The 20,928-nt window shown below is 35.4% G+C and overlaps 1 protein-coding gene across 2 annotated transcripts in view; it reads right to left on the reverse strand.

Annotated features, from left to right (window-relative positions):
- Positions 1-20,928, reverse strand: part of PXDN (peroxidasin) — an 87,693-nt gene that overhangs the window by 50,033 nt on the left and 16,732 nt on the right. For both annotated transcript variants that reach the window (XM_039568808.1, XM_039568807.1), the window contains exons 2-3: positions 8,036-8,107; positions 6,292-6,363 (exon numbers count right to left, since the gene is read on the reverse strand). In XM_039568808.1, the coding sequence (XP_039424742.1) occupies positions 6,292-6,363; positions 8,036-8,107 (144 nt within the window). The remainder of the gene's footprint in view (positions 1-6,291; positions 6,364-8,035; positions 8,108-20,928) is intronic.

Genomic DNA, 20,928 nt, shown 5'->3' on the forward strand with positions numbered 1-20,928 from the left:
AAAGACAAAAGTCTGAGGCCTTGAAGGCCCTGAGGCTAATACTCAGATGGTCCTGGGCTTCCCAGTGCTCATGGTATTACTTACTGGACTTTTGTCCCTTGTTTTCTTGATTGGTTTGCCAAAAGTCAAACTAAATTCAACTCAGTGGGACAGAATTGCATTAGAAGTGCCTTTACCAGAACACAGCAGGGATGCCACTGGCCTCTTGTTTTCTTTAAAATGTCTGAATACTGGTACAAATACTCAAATTATGATAGAGTGAGTCTTTTTCTGGACTTGGAGAACAAACAGTGAGAAATTTCTGTAACTCTGTCTGTGTCACCTTTTGAATATTTACCAAAAAATACAAGTTAGAGTATTGGTATTGCATCCATAAAGCAGCACTGTGTATTTGTTCTATCACTGTGTAGAAGGTGGACATTAGGGGTCCCCATTGATACTCTATAATATAAACAGAACAAACACGCAGAGTATCAGTATGATCACGTGTGTTGTCTACACCTTTTGAATAGAAAGAAACTAAATCAGGAAGGATCAGTGTATGTGATCATGTTCATCATGCTCTTAGCAGCAAGGATGGTTTAGGGAGGGGTATTGGAGAAAAATCACAGTTTAGCTGATGACTACAGTTTCTGCATGGAGGCAGCAAATGAAAATACTTGGGGGGTTCAGTGTCAGTCACTCTTCTTGTGTTAGGATAGGAACAGGTTTGCAGTTAAGAACTTTTTCACAATTATTTGACAAATGATTTGAAACTCAGTTAATCAGGCATGGGTTTCTATGAAAAGGGGATGAAGAGACTTTGTACCAGAAATGACTTCATTAGCAGGCATCTTATTAGTAGTGGTTTTGGGTTTTCTATTATTGCAGTTTTCAGTAACTTACTGGAAATATTGCAAACTCCTTTTGATGCAACAGAAAAAATACTGGCTCTGCTGGAGCTGGTGGAAGTTTTTACACTGATGTGACAATGGGCAGCATTTCACAATAGACCCCAACAAGGAAAGAGGTTGTAGGTATTTAATGTTCAACTAATGACAACTCTGGGGAACAGTAAGGAGTAGTATCCTTCCTTTGAGTCTAAATTAACTTTTCCAATGCACTGCTTGCTGAGAATCCAACACATTAATATACAGACTCCCGTGTGCTTTATTAATGTAGATATGCATCTGAATAAAAAGCAGAGTTCCTCCAAGAACAGGTAACATGGAAGTAAAAATTTGTGAGATTTTTAAAATACTCAAAAACCAGAAAAAAAATACTGTTGTGAAATTACTGTAAAAACTTTAAAAATAATTTGGAAACAGTGAGTATAAATTCATTACACATTTTATATGTGGAATTGGTTTTTATTCTATTTGAAAAAAATTATTTCATGAGTATTAAAATATTTGTTTTGACTCAGATTTACTAATTCATTTGAGGATCACAGTCATTACAATGTTATGTCTCCTTAATATTCCTCTCTGTTTGATATTAAATTCCTATCTTGCTTTCCTGTGAGAATTTTAACTTTTCACTACTTAGAAAATTTCAAGGACTGAGCAGCTGAAATGTTATTTATCTTTCTTAATACAGTTAATTCCACTTGGCAGTGTGGAAATCCCTCTTATTTCTGAGTACTAAACTTCTGGTCAGACCAGAGAACCAAAGTGGGCTTAGACAGTTTTGATAACCACCCTCAGTTAATTATCTCCTGTGGGCATTTCAATAATTTTATACAAAAACTCTGAATTCATCCGATTTTTAAAAAAGTTTTACCACAATCATTCATATAACTGGTATTTACTCTCTGCAGACAAAAGAAGGCAGAGAGTGAAAATCAGAGGTGAATCAGACTGGGATAGTGACTGTAGTATTGCAGGCTTTTACCACCATACTGCAGGGAAGGGAAGCAGCCTTTAGGTGCTCTTACCAAGCCACTGCAGTGAGCCTTTACTTGGGATTCAGCTTTAAACCAGAGCTTTTTCCATTCTGACCAGAAAACCCTCAGCTGCAGGAAACTCAACCAACCTCAGTCCACCATATCCTCCCTTCACAGAGAAACCCCAGCAACCTCAGGGCTACATGGCCTATGACAAATGTGTTAACCAAACTTCCATTTAATTGTGTAGCTGTTTCACTGAGGATAGTAAAAGAAAAAAAAATATAAATATTTGCCTAATGGAGAGAGACATGACAGAATACAAAGCACAAATAAGTACCACTCACAAAAAATATTCATCGCTCTAAAATGTTACAGTGCACATACAATGTTATACAAGTAAAACTTTGTAAATACTGCTAAATTTTAACATCAACATTCTCAAAATTTATCTCAGTTACATCATCAGAAAACAAATTTAGTACAATTAGGGAAAAAATAATTTGTCATTTAATTTACCTAAAAGCTCTCTTACAAAACTGAATATCAGAAGATGAATAAACAGTGGATTAAGATGAAAAACGGATATATTCTATTAAGACATTAAATTATTTCTGGACAGTTACTAATACCTATTTTTAGAAGTGTTGTTTTTTTTTTTTTATAAAGAGCATTTTTTCCAGAAACACAAGCAAGGCTGCTAGAGATCAGAGGTACTGGTCATATACTTAGGAAATGAACCAATAGGTAACCAGTTATCAGAAAATTAGGGAAAAAAAGTAGCTTTCATTAAAAAACCTGCTAGATTCCCTATGAGGATATTATTGTGGGTTTCCTTTTTTCTTTTTTTAATGTACCAATTAAAAATCATGTGATTCAAGGAAAGTAAGATCCAAATATATTTGTTTGGAACTGGAGGGAAAAACAGGCAAAAAGTAACAGCAGTATCAGGCATTGTAGAGTTAAATCTCACACATAAATAAACATCCAAAGACAAGTTTACCTAGGAACATGAAGGAGACAGTGGAACCAGCAACATGAATTGCAAAGAAAAGAGATCTAGAATCACTGGAGGTGCCCAGAGGAGAAAGTAACATGACCAAGATAGCAAGAGCAGCAGAAGGCACAGAAGGAAATGTGACAATCTCATTCTGAAAGGGTGAGGTCAGAAACTCCGCATTTTGGCCAACCTATACCACATCATCTACCACTATTACTTCATTCACCAGACACAAAACAAAACTTGCATGCTTCCTGTTAGCATTTCTGGAACTGATACATTTCATACAGTCTTAATTACCATTTACAGTATGCTTGTGGCAATACTTTCATGTCTGTTTCCTCATCTATCCATTTCATACCAAGTGAACATGCAAAGTTGTTGACACAGTTAATTTCATTCCCAATTCTATTTCTTTCACTTCCTTCATGCTATCTTCTAGCTCACTGCTCTGTAAATGTCTAATACCTTTTCTCTTTATCTAGAAAGGGTTTTTTTAATAGTTAATCTATATTATATATTTTTCTTTATCTCCTCCTGGATTATTTCTTTTTTACCTTACCTTCATTTTTTCCACTTCTGATTCCAAATCCTCTAATATTCTACATGTTGAAATGGTAATAATGTGTCTACCCTCAATTCCCAACTCTTCTCTCTTGGAGAATAAACTGTTGACTTTTAGGCTTAGGAAGGATTATCCTACCAAGCTTCCACAAATTTACCTGCATCTATATTATAAGGTTGGGAAGCATACTAAAGAGCCTTATTGCCAAGACTACGGGATAGGAAATAAAGACAGATGGACAGAAAGGCAGAGAAGAAGAAAGAAAAAGGAAAAACAGTACCGTCTTAATTTCACAGCATAACAATGATTACATTTCTTTATTTAAACCTTTAGTATATTAATACAAAACCAAATTATTACCACAAACAGCACAGGAAAATCACACAAAACTGCTTTTATAATTGTCAAAATTTCAATTACATGAAGAACACGATAATAAAAAATCCTAAAAAATGGTCAAAAAATTGTATGTATACAATTTTCTTTTATGATGTAAAGACCAACTTTAACAGTGATTAATATTTTTAATGCACAGAAAATTGAGAAAATATCTTTATTCTTTGTCAAAATGGGTTCTTCAGATAGCTAATTCTGATAACATATATTCCTCATAAAACTCTAAATTCAACTTCAGTAAGGAATAGTACAAAGAAGCATTTGAAAATCTTGATTTAGACCCTGCTGAAAAAATTTTTCAATTGGAAAAAGCAAAAAGCTGATCTTCAGCAGTCATACAGGAATGGATCTTAATATCTATCTCTCAGAGACTGGCTTTTAAAAAAACCCCAAATATGCTGTGTTATACTTTATATATTTTATATATAAATATATAATTGCAAATATTTTTACTTAATTTTTTATAGGCATGTTAACTAATTGTTATAGATTTTACATTTATATATACTCACATTTTGCTAAATCAGGGCCACTGAGAAATGACAGGATTTTTAAAATTAGTCAGCAAATTATACATTTTCAGAAGCACAAGCAATCCAGTACAAGTTCTCATAAGAACACAAGTAACAGGATGGATCAATGATCTAGTTCTATGAAACATGACAATACAAGTTAGGTTTGCAAATATCCACAGGACCAGATGATACTCAACCTCAATTTTTCCATATGATTTGACTTTATAATAGTACATTCTGAGCAGTATTTCTCACTTTGTACACTCTCTCCCCCTTAATTTCTACTTTAGTGGATCCTATTGGAAAGAAATGTTCTGGTTTGTCCCCTTCATTTCACAGAATACAGTTAGCATTCAGTTACTCAGCTGAAACTTTCACTGCTGAACAGTATTGATTTGTTACATTTAAGCCTTCTGTATTGATAACCTGACCAGTACCAGAAATGTTGTAACTTTAGGCTGTACAATTTAAACATTTCTATCACAGCCATTGAAACAGGCAAAAAAACCCTTAAAGTTTATTTCTGCAAAAACCCAATAGTTTTAAAGAGCTCTCTGCAGTTGAATAAATTACTACACTGAACATTAAATTTTCCAGAGAACAACAGGAAAGCAAAAAGATCTTCCTCTTAACAATACTGACAACCATTACTACACATATATGAAAACATCAGAGTTCAGTTATTTCTTTTCTCTCTGTCATTGAACTGAACACACTGAGTAGTTGAGCTTTGTTTCAGGTTTACTACAGCTAGGCAAAAGCAAGCATGTGAAAATAAAGAACTAATAGGAATCAAGAAAAATCTTTGTACAGTTGCTGACTATGGAAAGAAGTTTAGCAAACCTCACTTAGTAAAACCTTATGTACTATGCTACCAGAACCATCATACAAGCATATCTTGTAACAAATACAATTATCATGGACTTTAATCATTCATTGGCAACAGTCTGTTCAATATTCTTTTCCCTCCTATTTTGTATAGGTTAAACAATTTCATTACTGAAAGACAATACACATAAAAATGAGAGCAGGAAATGTAATCAAGCACAACTTGGAAAAACAGGTAATGTGTCTACACAAATATATATGATTTTCTCCCTTCTCCCACCTCCTTACAGCTCTTCAGGCTGCATACTTGGAAACTACATGGAAAATTCACCTTCTGAATTGTTTCCAAGGAATGAAATCTCAATGTGACCTTTTTTTTCTGTACAGTCATTCAGGCAACCATCAGTCAATACTCCAAGAGAATGGAGTGGAACTTTTTTAAATGACACCCCATAAGGTCAACTCCAGAAACTAGAGCTGAGAAACCATGACAACTTACTATGCAGCTTTAGTCTATTATACAGACAAAAATAACACTTTTGATGCCTTTTGTTTACTCATATAATTCATACTCTTGGTATGTTTGTTAAAAATGGAAAAAGTTAGGCTTAAAATATACAGGATGACTGAAGACCTAGAACTAACAGCAAATCATATACATGCTCTGGTATTTTGAGTTTGACTGAATTTTTCACTTATGAACTCAGTGAAAAATGGAGGGATAGCTAATAAGCTTACGTATGTTACAAGCTTCTGCAGACACAACCCTTGGACTAGCAACTTTTAAACCACTTTCCAAAACACAAAAAGAACCTGTGTGAAGATTTCACTGAACCATTGAAAAGGTGGTTTCTACACCTATCAATATATCCCTTTTTAAATTATAAGTTGCATATAATAAACAGCAACTACTAATTCCTTTAAAATTTATTGCCTACAGATATCAGTCTTTTATTAGCAAATACTTAGAGAAACACAGTTGCCCCCACCCCATAAATTAATTTCACAGATTTTCAGCGCAGTTTATCTCCTGATATAGTGAGTCAGATAGTAATCACTATCTCACTTCCCACTGAAGAAGGTGTTACACAGTGATGAAGAACGTGACACTCATTTAACTTACAGATATTTCAGATTTTCAAGATCTTCGAATGCCCCACTAGGAATTCTTTTGATTTGATTGTTGTTTAGAAGCCTACAAAAAGAAATAAACAACCATTTGTTTTAACATAAAGAAACACTAGGGGAAAAAAAGTGTAAAAGCAGGTGCAATATAGTAATAAATAGAAAATGCTTTTCTCCCAAGAGTAACTGTTAGAGAAAAAAAAGGTTATATGCTTACAGTTGCTCAACCACTACCCTGAAGGTGAAAACCTGAAAAAAATAGACAGAATTTTAAAAAAATAAGAAAAAATATTTTTAAAAATAGTATAAAAACAGAAACAAAGATAAACAAAAAGCCAAACCCAAACAAAAAAAAAAAAAAAAACCCACCCAGAAGTGGAATAATGTGGTTTTTTGCAGGTATCTGATATGTAGATGAAGGGGGGGAGCGGGGGGGAAATCTTCCACATCAAGTCTACAGATCAGTTTGAAACTGATAAAAATTATATTGACAAAGATTTGTCACTAGCAGGTGCATTAAAGTGATTTTTTCCCAGCTGTTTCTTAGCAATATCTTGTGTATTGAGTCCTTTACATCGTACAGGAACACAACTGTCTGTATGCACAGATTTCCACTCATCCATCATAGACTAGTTTTACAAAGAGAAGGGAGCTCAAACTTAATGCAACCTGTTTTTATTTGGGACTTGTGGATATCAGATCAGTGATTTGGACAGTTAAAACTTGAGCTGGATATCTAGCAGAAATTGTAACTCAAAACTGGGGATGAACTGCAAACAGAGGTATGATCAAAGGAGACTGGAAATAGGGACAGTTTGTAAGAATATCTTGGTAGCACAGATTTGGACAATATACTTTTGGGGGGAAAGTCCTATAATTTCTTCTGGTGTGAATATAGAGTACAGGATGTGTCAGTATGTTTGTCGTGATGTGCCTGCAGACAAATAGTGATCCAAAGCTCACTGATATCACTACTGTATTTCAGTTCATACACTACTTGTGTTCTGGGAAACAGTCACATTTGCAATCATAAGTTATGTACATTTAAAAGTCAAAATAACTTTCTATCTTAATTCCTCCTTGTGCCTGCTAATACATTAAAGAAGAGAAACATGCATGTATTTGTTTTAAAAGTGATACCTGAAGATATGATAGAGGAGATACAAAGTTAAAATGATAATACTTATACTAATTGTATTATTGGTTGTAAAAGCTCTTTCTGAAAGACTTTTCTTCACATTCGTATATTATAACAAAGACCTCCATGAAAAGCAGCTCAGTAGGAACAAAACCTTCTGATTCCTGCCAGTCCTGGTAAGCACATTAGAATAGGAAGGTTCAAAACATTAGAGTTTGTCAAATATTTTATAACTGTAACACATTTGCACATCTGAGCCCTTGAACAGCTTTTTTGTAACTCCGTGGTTTATTGTGTGATAGTCCATCAAAGCAATATAGTATGATGTCAAAAAAAAATTATACAGTAATGGTCTGCATTTTTCACTAAATTCAATTAAAGTATAGTAACACAATACTAGTATGCAAATAATTTTCTTTCTTATTTTGATAGACATACACCTGGTTTGCTTTCAAATATTTTGGTCCTCACTCCCACTTCTCTCACCTGTGTAAATGTTAGAGCTCAAACTACTTACCTGTGGAAAGTGAGCAAATATGACACATTATCAAATTAATCATATTAAGTCAAAAGGGAAAGGGTCTCAAGGTTGAAAAGAACTTACAGTGTGTTCAGGTTTTTAAGCCGTCTAAACTCTCCAGGCTGGATTTCTTTAATCCTATTAAATCTTAGGTCTCTGTGGAATAAAAAAAAAAAAAAAGAACAAGAATCATGTTATTTAAAAAGCTGTATTTTTTCATATGAAAAACTGAACTAAGCACAAGTCTTTTGTGATGACTGACCAGCCTCTGTCCATAAATCACAGCTTTTGACCAAAGCAAGACAAATCCAAACAGTTTGACAAGTTTAAGAAGAGGATTCACCAAATCCAGCCTCAGTGGTCAGCAGAAGGCTGTATCTAAGTTAAACCTGTGGTCATGAAGTATATTCTCTTCCACAGTGAAGCAACTTGTAATGGGTTGTTGAGTATTTCACTAAATTGAATTGTCTCTGTATTTTAAAAGCTGTTTGTAAAGAATATCATAGAAAAAAAATGCTTATTATAAATAAACAGATACAGAAACATTTGGACCAGAAAAAACTCAGGAAAAAGAAGAGACAGGTTTCAAGACTTTTAAGCTACTCAATTCTTTAGTTCTGAGTAAGGAGGCTTAAGTGCCCTATGTTATCTTGCTCTTAAAACATGTAAACCCAGCTGCCTGAAGCTAGACATTTCCTTATTTAATTTTACTGTCTCTTAGTTTTTCTATGTTTCTACCATCTTCAGTTTCCCATTAGCTTTATAGCTAAATGAGAACTTCTCCAAGAGGAAGGAAACTTTCTCAAGCTAAGTGTTACAGCGAGAGCAGGGACAGGGAGCAAGGTGGAAAATGGAGCAGGGATGTGGAGAAACACCATGGCTGTGCCAGTCTCACCTCTACCACCTCCTGTTCTCCCCTGGCTCCATGTCTGGCTATTGTATTACAGCAGCTCAAAATTGGTTTAACCAACTGGTCAGAACCAGCAATAAACCCATGCAAAAGAATCCCAAAAAAACAGGAAATAATTTTCTGCCTGATAATCAAAATGGACAGGTTTCCTGGGAGAGCACCCAGGTGAGATGGGGACTACAGCACCAGGGGAAAAGATGCAGGGCAATAGAGGACAGGTATGTCCTCTTCTCTAGCAACAGACCAAGGACACTGGGGCATTATAGTGTCTGGTAAGCAAAAAGAAGGGAAGCAAATGGAAAGTAAGTAAAATCTGAAAGACTGTGATGACATGTCTTAGAACACACACTTACCAATTGCTTTCAAAAAGTAGGATATCAACATGTCACAACTGCAATCTTTGAACCAAACCTGGTCTCAATCAAAACATAAATATGCTCTGCATTTTAATAGGTAATATGCTAACAAAAGTCCCTCTGCTATTTGGTATTTGGTCAAAGGAAACACAGAAAAGCAGACAAAACATCAGCTGCATCCTAATGCCATACAACCCAACTGGCTGAGGCTGTATTAATGAGAGGTATAGTTGTCTGAAGTCTTTTTATAAAGAGCATACTTAAACATCATTCCTCATGAATCCACCCATCAGGGCTTATTCAGCTCTGGAATAATGGCCTCAGAAGGACTTTTTCTACATAAGTGGTTTAGGACGTTGCCTACTGTTCATTGCAAGGAAAGGATTAGACATGTGGTTCTGTTTGCATTACACTCCACTGAAATACTTGATCAGTGACTGGAATAAATGAGCAATGCAAACTGCTATCTCTTATTTAGATTATTAATTAGTTAAACTAATTATATTTAGATTATATTATTAGTTAAACTGACTGTAGACATGCTGGACAGACCCCTTACTCAACACTCAGCGAATTGAAGATTTCCAGATTTAGAAGCACAAATTTTCAGAGCGCTAACTTGTTCTTCACAAAAGCACCTTCTTTAGTTCTACCTTAACAGCATTATGTTTTGCTCATCACTCACATGTTTCATGTGTCATACATATATGTATGTCCCTGATGAGAAAGAGATGCTGCCTCTGAGTCACTGAACCTCAGGTCCCAAGATATTCTAAACAACCATGGAATGTCATATCCTGCACTGAAAGAAGATACAGCAGATCCCTCTGTAAGAATCCTTGGACATGACATACCACTTTACTTTTCTAGCTTTTTCTAGATTACCTGAAAGTTTATTGTGTTCCAAAACAGCATTTTAGTTTTGCTAAAAATAGTCAAAAGTGCAAAAAATTCAATATTCATGAATGGAATATTGGAAACTGAGTATTTTTCAAAAGCCTCAAACTACCATTACAAGTAGCAATATCTAGCTCCTAAAAAAATCTTTTCTAGATATAAAATAATATGCATTCATCCATATGAAAAGCAAGCCTATTCCCTACAGTGACACAAAAACAATAAATAAAAATTTAACTTTCATGAACACAAGGAAGGAGCCAGCCTGCTGGGTCAGCAACAAAACGAACCCCCTTTTGATGTGTCCAATCCACTCTGCAGTAACTCATGAGGATAACTGGGGATTAGGAACACCAAACAAAGTAATTTATATTATTTTACTATTGCCGCATATAATGCCATATATAGTGGCATTTATTTCAACTCCTAACACTATTGCCCTTCTCATCTGAAGCTGTTAAACCTAAAGAATATATCAAGTTTGAAATTCTACCCATTCATTTTCATTCTACATAAAGGTATGCGAAAAAGGAGCTGCAATAAAACACAGCACACAAGTTTTCTCTAGAGCACAGTACACTTGGTATCTGTAAGTAAAATTATAAAGAATATATATGTTTTGTTTAAAGTTACTACTACAATTTCATTAAAATTTGAGGAAAAAAAACCAATGTTAATCGTACTTAAGTGCAATATTATGATTTTGGTCCATTCTTTCAGAGGATTTTCTTCTTCAAAGGAAGTAGCATTTCTCAATGTTCATTCAAAGTATTTTCATTAATTTTCAGCACAAAATCCCCCAAAATTAAGAGTCAAGTGGCTCACAAATAAAGAAGATAAAAGTTAAATCATAGCTACAGTAGATTTCTAAAGAAGAAACTCTGTCAAACTGTCATAATCTCCCTATACAACAAGATAATACACAAGTGGATAAAGGAAATAGAATTTACATTGCATACATTAGTTTAAGGGGTGTGGTATTGGCCATTCATATAAACAATAGAGGAAATCTCTGTAAACCACGTGTTCAACTGCTAGGGGAAAAGATACGCAAGACTGGTTATTGAAGTGAAAGATTGCATCAAACAGAATTGGCAGAAATCAGACTCAGTACAAGAAGAAAAAAAAGAAAAAAAACCTCAGTCACCATTGTCATACCGTCATAGAAAAAAACCCCCAAAACACTCCACACTAATCAGAAGCACCATTTCTCAGGCTTGAAATGTCATGCCCCGTAGCATACAGACACTATATCCAGCTAATGATAACTGAATGATTTCAGGGAACAGAAGAGCTCAGAGGAAAAGCCCAACAGCAACCAGAAACATCCCCTTGGAGAGCAGGAATGAGGACTGTGTTAAGAATGAAAAATGAGTATGGGTAGCACAAGCAGCCCAGTATGGAGCAGATCTTCAAAGGCATTTGGTGTTACTAAAATAATGTGCGATCAATCAGCATGATGAGGTTTCTTGACCCTTTTTTTCTCACTAGTTCCGGCCCAACCATGCCACATGATTTTCATTCACAAAAGCCTGTTTCCTGCCCATTCATTTCTCTTTCACCTTTTTCATTGCTCCCCATTTTGCTCTTGCAAACTGACATATCCTGGCTGGATGCTGTGCTTTGGGGTTCAGCGAGCCTGACTCCCACTGACCAGCCAGAGTGCCCCAGGAGGTTAAAACAGCAGAATGAGGGAGGCCACCCAGTTGTTGACTGTCATTTTTCCCCCCTCCTAACCTCTAAACAGTAAATGAAACTGATGCCTTAGGTTTTAACTTTTATATTTTTCAAATCCTGTACTGCCTAGTGTGTAACTCTGAAGTTTCTTGTTGCCTGTTAGCTACTGTCCTCTTATGCTAGTTAGACATAACAAGCCACTATAGGTTTGCTCTCCAAGGACACCTAGATTGTCCCAGGCCCCAAAATATGTAAACTAAGGCCTCTGAAGAGGAGGGCAAACTTAGGATAGTTACATCATTAACTGGGGTTGTAATTGGAGAATTAATCCTGATATGCAAATAGACCAAACTCATAAAAGTGTGAAGAACTTGTGACCCAGGGTCCATCTTGAGTGTAGCGTTTTAACTCCCCAGGGCGTACCTTGAAGGCCCTTCAAATAAATACCTACCTTTATTCCCTTATTCTTGTCTAGCCTCTGTTTTTAGGTGGCCACCTCAGGCATTAAAAGAACCAATTAAAGAAATGCAAACACCTGTGATGATGGCATTGGATTTTAGGGTATATAACAACTTTTGCATAACAATCCAAAGCTAAATGTCATGCATTTGGTTTTAAAAATAAAGATCTAATACATTTAACTCCTATGTCAGATTGTCTCTTTTATTATGTGTTTCAAACTGAAAATATTTATTTCTTAAAATTGCAGCTAGACAACATAATTCAAGTTGAAAAATCCACTTCAGCCACACAGGCTTCCACAGAAGCTAAGCCCATCACTTTGAAGCATTATATCTTGCCTGAATAACACAAACAAAATGTGCCCATGATAGCCAGTAACCTGAATACTCTCAGGGTTATTTTCCTGGCTCCACTCAGGAGCTCTGCTCTGTGCTAATCCATGGAGCATGACCAGGAAATGTTCGGCAGAGCGCGAGGCTGCGTGGGCCAAGAACGTGCCAGCGAGCAGGCGGTCAATTTAGCAATTGGATGCCCTTGAGATTCACATTCCAGTGCCTTGGAATGGCCGTGGTCCCACAGCCCTACAAACAGCCATGGGTCAGGACATGTGCCAAGTAGGGTGTGCACACACATGCTTTGCAGGCTTCCTATGTGCCTGAAGAGCACATAGGAGCCTGAAGAGGGTTGTATGAAGATCTGTAAGACCCAGATGTATGGCAGATAAGTAAATACAGCATTTGTATATGTTTTCTTTTCTGTCACAAAGCAAATGAGAAATGTGCTGCAGATACTTTTTGTCTGGATGAAAATAAATCCTGTTCTTAATAAATTCTTTATTGGAACTAACTGCATCCATTTGTCTCCCCTCCTTAGACTGCACATTCTTAACTATTTCCAATTCAGCATTGAAAATTAACTTGTAACAATATTTTTATCTAATTAAACAGTGAAAATTTTTAAATATATAAATATTAAAAAACATTACTGTCCCATAAGATCCAATGTTCCTTTGGTACCTCCTGGCACAGCAAGACACCCTCTTTAAAGCTTGCAGTGACAGTGTGGAGTAATGAAATATAGGGTTTCTCTGTTAACAAATCCTGATGGGGTATGGCAATATTAGGACATATGAATTCATTTCAAGTTCACAAAATAACACTTTAGAATAACTAAAGACCTTAATAAATATTTATAACATGACAGTCACACACAGTACACAGCAAACAGTACAACATTGACCTTAAACATCAAGCAATTTACAAGAAAAATACATTCAAGAAGTTTCACATGCCTCTGTTTGAAATACAGGAATCTCTTTGAGAGAAGGGATTGTTTTTACTTAGATCAAACCACGCACAAACGTAACTCTAACTTTTTATATCAAATGCCTGAAGTGCAGTTTTCCTTTATTTTTTTTTTTTCTAATTATTGCAAAGCAGCATACAGGGTGAAAGGTAAGAATTTTAATTTCAGTTACTTTCATAAAAGGTTAGAATTCATGTATTTTAATAACATTATTTCAGATCCCTTTTTGTATATGCTTGACTTCTAAAGATTCTATTGCTTCATCAAATTCAGAAAAATCATTAACTGTTCTAAATCAAATGGATTTAAAGTAGGGTTGTGAAGAACATACCATGTGCTCTAATCACGCGCCTCAAAAGGCAGCCACCTTTGAATCAGATTGTGGATACTCAACACCAAAACTGGTCACCCTCAGTCATCACTCCTATGATAGCCTATTGATCTCGGGTAATAAGCATTCACTAGTTAGCAGCTACTACAAAAGGTGTCATCCTAAGCAGGGCAAATGTGAAAATTCCTTATAAAGAACTACAGGAGTAGCAGCAGGGAAGACACCAGGGCTTGTCCTCTGCTTACTCCACCCCAGCCATGTACTTCTCATCTCTGCCTGAGGACTGCACACCCTGTGACTTATTAGGGCTTGGAGGATGTCCCCGAGATCCCTCCATTGCTAGAGAGAGTATATTAAAAATGGCTTTCATTTTTTCAATTTTAATCTGTGTCAGAAAAAAAAATCATCATGACACGATATTAAGATCTTTAATAAAGAAATTAAAACCAAAATTTAAAATGTTATGCTACTGCTTCTTCCATAGTCATCTTTCTCTATATATATACACACATATAATTAGCCAATTGAAACATGGATATAGAAACACTGTATTAAGTGATGATGTAATTAAAAACATTTATCTTGAGAGATATTGTATGTATGCAAAGCATAACGTCAGGGTATTCACAAAAAAACTCTCTGCGTGTCACAGAAATGAGGCAGTTAAAGAGATTTAAAAGCTAGTACCACAACTGCAAGGATTCTTGGTTATCCATTTCCATCTTCCTAGCTACAGGACAGAAATGAAAGCAAAATGTAACTCATTTTATTTAAGGCTCATTTGCTTGGGTGTAACAATCAAATTTACAAAATGTAGTATAAGGAAAGAGCTTCTAACTTCATCTGCTTGAATCACCAACATAGCCCCAAAATCTTAGACTAAAGTAAGGGAGATGACTTAGTTTGCTTTGGACACTTTTTTCCCTATTATTAAAAAATGCTTGACAGGAAAATTCTAAAGGCAAAAGAAAGATTTTAAGCATAATGTGCAATTTCATCTTCTGTTTGCACCTCTCCTGATATTGAAAAAGATAAATGCAAAAATAGGCTTTTGATCCTATTTCCTTCTCACATTAAATAAATTTGTTATTATTTTCATTGTTGAGGCTGAGGAGGACACACAGCTGGTCTAACCAAGCATTCATTAGTTCTACTAACACCAACCAATTCTGCAACATGAAACTATGTCTTACTTAGTACTTTTTGGTTAGACCTACTATTTCATATCACCTGGACTTCACAACTTTAGAAGATCCCTTTAACAATTTGTTAATCTTCCAGCATGTAAGTTTTTCTAGTCCAAAAATGAAAATATCCTCTTAGTTTGCTTAATAACATTAGATGCAAACAGAACAACCTAAACACCAAGTTACACTTACACTTATTATATTTGTTCTAGGCAAATATATTGACCAGCATATTGCTCCCAGGTATCATAGATTAAAAATCACATTCACACATTCATGCTAAGAAACACTACATGAAAAGGAGAGTCAGTGAAACAAAAATAATTTTTAAAACCCCCATACCCTATGAGTGTCTCCAAAGCCAGTATTTGTCAATGCAGAATAAAGCAAACGCATCAGATTTACCACTGGCAAACTAGAACAATGTATTTAAACTCAAGTTTAGAAGAGCTGCATTTTTATTAGCCTGTCATATTGAAAGCATCTAATTTCATACTTTAAATTGAAAATATTTGTGTATCTGTTAGTTTTAGACAAAGGCAATTTGGATGAAATCAACTTAGTTGTGTAATATACTGTTTCAAATGTCATGTTGAGGCATTGATGACTTTTATTATCAGTCTTCATTTAAAAGCAAAATACTAAAGCATTTACCGATGAAACCAAATCCTGATTTTTATTAGCAGTGAAGGTAAGTATCTCATTACCTTGTTTCAAGGGTTAACCAGTACTTCAGCATTGATTTAGGACATGAATGAACTTAAAATTTAGAGATATTTCCTCAGCTAAGCAAAATCACCACAGCAGCAAAATGGAAAGATCTGAAAGAACAATACTGTCTTAAGTATTTTTTAAATGGACAGGTTCTCAAATGTACAACCTCTGCTGCAAAGGTAGATGCTTTTAAAAGGTCCAGTGAAAACTATTTAAAGCTAAACCTTTTCCTCTATAAGTGATTGTAAAGTGTATGGTAATATGATATTCATTACTTTAATCTGACAAAGTAAAAGGAGGCAGTGGCAGAAATAATTTCTGGGCATAGAGCAGCGATAAGGGATACACATCATAAAGTCACCCCAGGACAGCAAGCTACTTTAAAATTATGGATTTCTCATTGTCATAACTTTCTGATATTAAGAGATATAAACAGTCTGGAAAAGATGTTTATGTGAAACACAGTGCACTCATTCATCTGCAAGGCTAGTTATGAAACGCTGATTGGCAACAAGAAGTGACAAAATGGAAAAATATAAATTCCTTCAGCTGTATGATATATACTGAATCTGGAAAAAAGGTGCAAACTAGATAATCTCATTTTTCTTTAAAAAAAAAAAAAGACAGGAGTGATTTAATAGATAAATACTAGATTTGTAGATCTATTAGATTTAATAGGTTAAACCAATAATTTAAGTTAGAGAATTACCATCACGGGTTTAGCACTTTTCCAATGTGTTCATAAGGTAGGAATTGTTATAACTGGATAACTTTACCATTGCTAAATCCAAAAGAACAAAATAAGACAAAATTTTTTCTAACCATTGCAGATTAATTACTACCCAGCAGAAATAACCTATACCTTGAACACCAAACTGCTATGTTTCTCAATACAGAACAAAAGATCTGCAAATGCCAGCAAGACTACATTGCTTATGTCTACTTTATTCTTATTCTTTTTTTATTCAAGGTCATCCCAGCAGGAAATGAAAAACAGCCATCAGCATAGTAAAAACATTCAAACAGAGCAGAGCATGAAAATTGCACAAAAGAGGTTATATAATCAAGTCAGTGGAGTAACTGGATGATGTCAATGGCACTTTAATGCTGCTTTAACTACTGCCCTGTAAAAAAATGTGTCACTTTGTTGAACAAACAAAGACACAGCCACCACTTAAAAAAAGTAAAACCAAACCCTACTTGCAGCTACAGCACTACTTACAGTAATCCTCTCTGTTAGCAGCGTAACATTTGCTAGAATACCAGAGGAACCAAGATTATTTTCTTTTTGCCTCCTTTTCAGATTTAGCCCTAGAGCTTCTTTTGCAAACAAAATTATATAATTCTCCTTTTTCTTGGCAATTCATTTTCTGGATTAATTCTTCTCGAGTTTTATTATTACATATAATATGTTATTTTCTCTGATTTGTATTGCAATATTTTTATTATCTGCACATTAGCATGCAGCACATAAAAAAAGCCACTGCATTTTGAGATGAGAAATTAAAACATTCTTACATGGTGAGGGGGTATCGTAGTCAATAATACTTAGTATACTGTAAATTCAGTAACAAAAGTAAATGGTAGGACCACAAAAATATTGAAATCTGTAGAACAGGATGCAGAACATTTGGCAGTACTCACCTTGATCATAAAACCATGCTTCAGAAAGTATAAATGAAGTGTAGATGAGCTATCAATTATCTAATTAAAATAATATTTGATTTGCACAAATATGTAAGATTTGTTGACAGGAACTTTATGCTTGCATGTCTTAAAAACTCTATTTTATCAGCTACAGCTTTGGTGAATGGAGAGCTTATGATATATCCTTCTCCAAGAGCTAAGGATTTGTTTTAACTAACAATAATTTTCCCATTACAGTTGAAAGGAAAACATTTAAATGTTAACTCAGTGAAATGCAATACAGTGTTGTCTTACTAAGTCTTTAGATCCCTTTGCTGCCCTTGTTGCCAATTTTCCAACCAGCCATTAAAAGTGCCATTGAAAGGACTCAAGTGGGATTTGCTGGTCCAAAGTTTTAAGTCTGTAGGCTTAATTGTCAAAAATTATACATGGAAATTTTATCCTGGCATGGTTGTGGCTCTTTGTCTCATCCACTTTCAGAGTCTTCCAAAATCCATCCACTACAGAAATTATTTTGAAATTAGAAATTTTATTTTATAATGGTTTCTAATTCCCATGCTATCTTAAAAAAAAAAAAAACCACCAAACAAAACCAAACCCACACAACCAAACCCTGCTCCTTTTAACAGCATGAATAGAATTCAAAGAGATGCAATTGCTGTTTCTGCAGTCTGAGAAATACCAAGAAAAGGCAAAATCTGTCTTTATTCCTCTCAGGGGGATCTATTGCTACAACCAAACAGTGAAAAGGCTGTTGACAGCACAGCCACATGTTTCATTACTGATTATTTTTTGCAGAAATAACCTTGGGGTGCCCAATAAAACAGAGCACAACAGTTGTGTCTGAGTGCCGTCCTAACACAAATCCGTGATAGTAAAGGTCTTGGATCAAGCTAATGTTTGGCACAGTCTGTGTATAGAGCTATGATACACTGAAATATTTTAGAGGATTAGTGACAGTTGGAGATGCAACTGTTTCTTGGTTTCCTTTTTAATATTTAAGAATATCCAGTTTCAACTGGACTTTGGAATAAAAACATTAAGTTTCTCCTCTATAGTAGGCTAAAGAAGACATCAAAATAGGAAGCTGATGAGTTTATGGCTTAGTGTGAACCACTGAAACAAATGCACTAGTTTTGTTTGCTTTTAAAGTTAGCAGTCCTGTGAATTACTACTGTGAAAAGCCCACAGAAATTCTGCTTTTATGCTACAGTCATAAATTAGTCTTTTGTTCCTCCCATGTACCATTCTGTAAAATAAATACTGTTTCTGCATTTCTCTGTCTCACAGGGATGCTTAATTCTAAACTCTATATCCATGAAATACCGATATTCTCAGAGGAAAGAACTGAAAGCCAGAAAGAAACATTATCATCCCTGACCTCTCACACAAGACAAGTCACACAATAATAGAGAAATTCCTGTCTTAAGGCAATTATTGCTGTCAGAGCTGAGCCATGCCTTTGAGAAATATATGAAACTGTGATTCAAGACCAAGCAAAACCTAATTACTTGCCTAGTCATTCTCGTAGTTAACTATATTCACTGTTGAAAATGGGATAGTCTCATCCTACTTCCAACTTTCAGCTTGAGCATGTTTTTCAGTTTCTGCTCAGCAGAAACAAACAGCTTTAAGTGAGGAATAACACTGACCGTTTTTCTTAAAATAGTCCAAACACTGAAGTTCATGCATAATTTTTTTTTGCAGCAGTTCTTGAAAGATTTAAAAATAAATAAGTCAATCATAAAACTTCAAATAGGGGTGGGTAGGAAAAAATACTTACAACTCTGTTATTAGTCTGATTTTTTTCTATAGCAGATTAGTTTTTTCTCTCTTTACTGTCAGGAAAATGAATGCAAATAGTGTGTATATTCATAATTGAAAACCAACACAAAATAATCACGTGTGTTTTACCAGAGTGCCTTAAGCTTCCTTCTAACTCTGACACATCAGCACCTCTCCCACAGGAGCACCCAGCTGGGTACCCCTTATGCTGGGCAAGGATCCGTGCGGGGTTGAACTTTCTGCAACAAAGACCCTAGAGCTGAAAACAGGGGTGAGAGTGAGGGCTGTGAATGAAGGAACAAACTGGACAGGTAAACTAAAAAGTGTGGTTTCCCCACCACTGCAGTTTAAGGACTTCTTTCCTTGGGGCAAGCAGCCTCCTTGATGCAGTGCATGTGAGCTTGTATTATATTTATTATGCCAATAAATAACATGCAGCATCTAAAATGCCAGTGACCTTACTAAAGAATGCTCATTTTGTCTCCTTCAATTCAAAAAGAAGTTCCACAATACAGGATCAACATCAAGCCAAAGGATGTGGAAAAATTGAAGGAATTACTGCATCTAAAAATAACATCTAAATTTGACTCAAAAGCCTTTATTCATTGTAAATCTATGCGTCACTCTTCCCCCTACATAAGGGAGATTTTGTTGGAATATATTTCCAACTGTTTTGTACTTCCCACTTGTTTCCAATACAGAGATAAGTTCCAACAGACTTAGAGGAGTTGTTAGAATTTATATAGATAGTTGTTCTTGTAGAATGCTGAGGACATTTTACTATGAAAATGGAAATGCTATTGGCTTGCACAAAGAGTAACAACAAAAATTCAGGTGCTCTATGACTTGGCTGCAGGCTGGATTCCTGGTTTCAGACAAAGCAACAGCTCTTCCTTCCACTTCACAGAAAGTCCCAGGTCACCTCAATGAAAAAGCTGCAGCTCTTGGAATGGAATTTTCTGCTTCCTGAGGTTAATGACAGGCTGCAAGAGCAGATAAGTTAGCTACTTTCCGACTCTGCCTCCAGCTCCTCCTGCTCCTGGCAAAGCAAACTCAGAGGAACAAGGGCTCTTAGGACTCCTCGGATATTTATCCCTCCTCATGAGCGCAGACAGCCCCATGGCAGGCAACTGGGCGTTCCTGTCTCTTGGGAGAAGTTGTTTTCTCCCTGTGAAGAGCAAAGCAAGTGGCTACTAGAAGACATTCAACCTTAAAGTACCCAACCGAATGACATTCAGGGAAGGGAATGTCTGGGAACGGATTATTGCTTCCCTTTTCTTCTTAGGTCATGTCCATCCTCACACAAGTATCAAAATTATAAACAAAACACAGTTTTGGAGCTACTACTCATTTGGGAACAAGTTACCTTACAGAATGCATCAAGAAAATAATAAAAGATTAATAATAAACATAAAGCTTTATACATTTTTATTATATTCCATAACTTGACTCAATCAATACCCATCATGTCTTACCTCACATTGCAAAAGTACAACTGAACTAAGTAATACTAGCCTACAACTTCTTCCCCTGCACATTTCTTCTCTTCTTTCTCTACCTAAATTAAATTGATTGGCCATCTTAAAAAACAGCTTGGAAAACTGGATTGCTGAAAATTATGGATGCATCTGAATTTCAAAGTAAATCTTACTAGTCTTGTGTGTTTGTCAGTATTTTTAAGTTCCAGTGGCCTCAGGAGATCACAT

The sequence above is a fragment of the Corvus cornix genome, chromosome 3 (genome assembly GCF_000738735.6).
Source record: "Corvus cornix cornix isolate S_Up_H32 chromosome 3, ASM73873v5, whole genome shotgun sequence".
Lineage (NCBI taxonomy): Eukaryota > Metazoa > Chordata > Aves > Passeriformes > Corvidae > Corvus > Corvus cornix.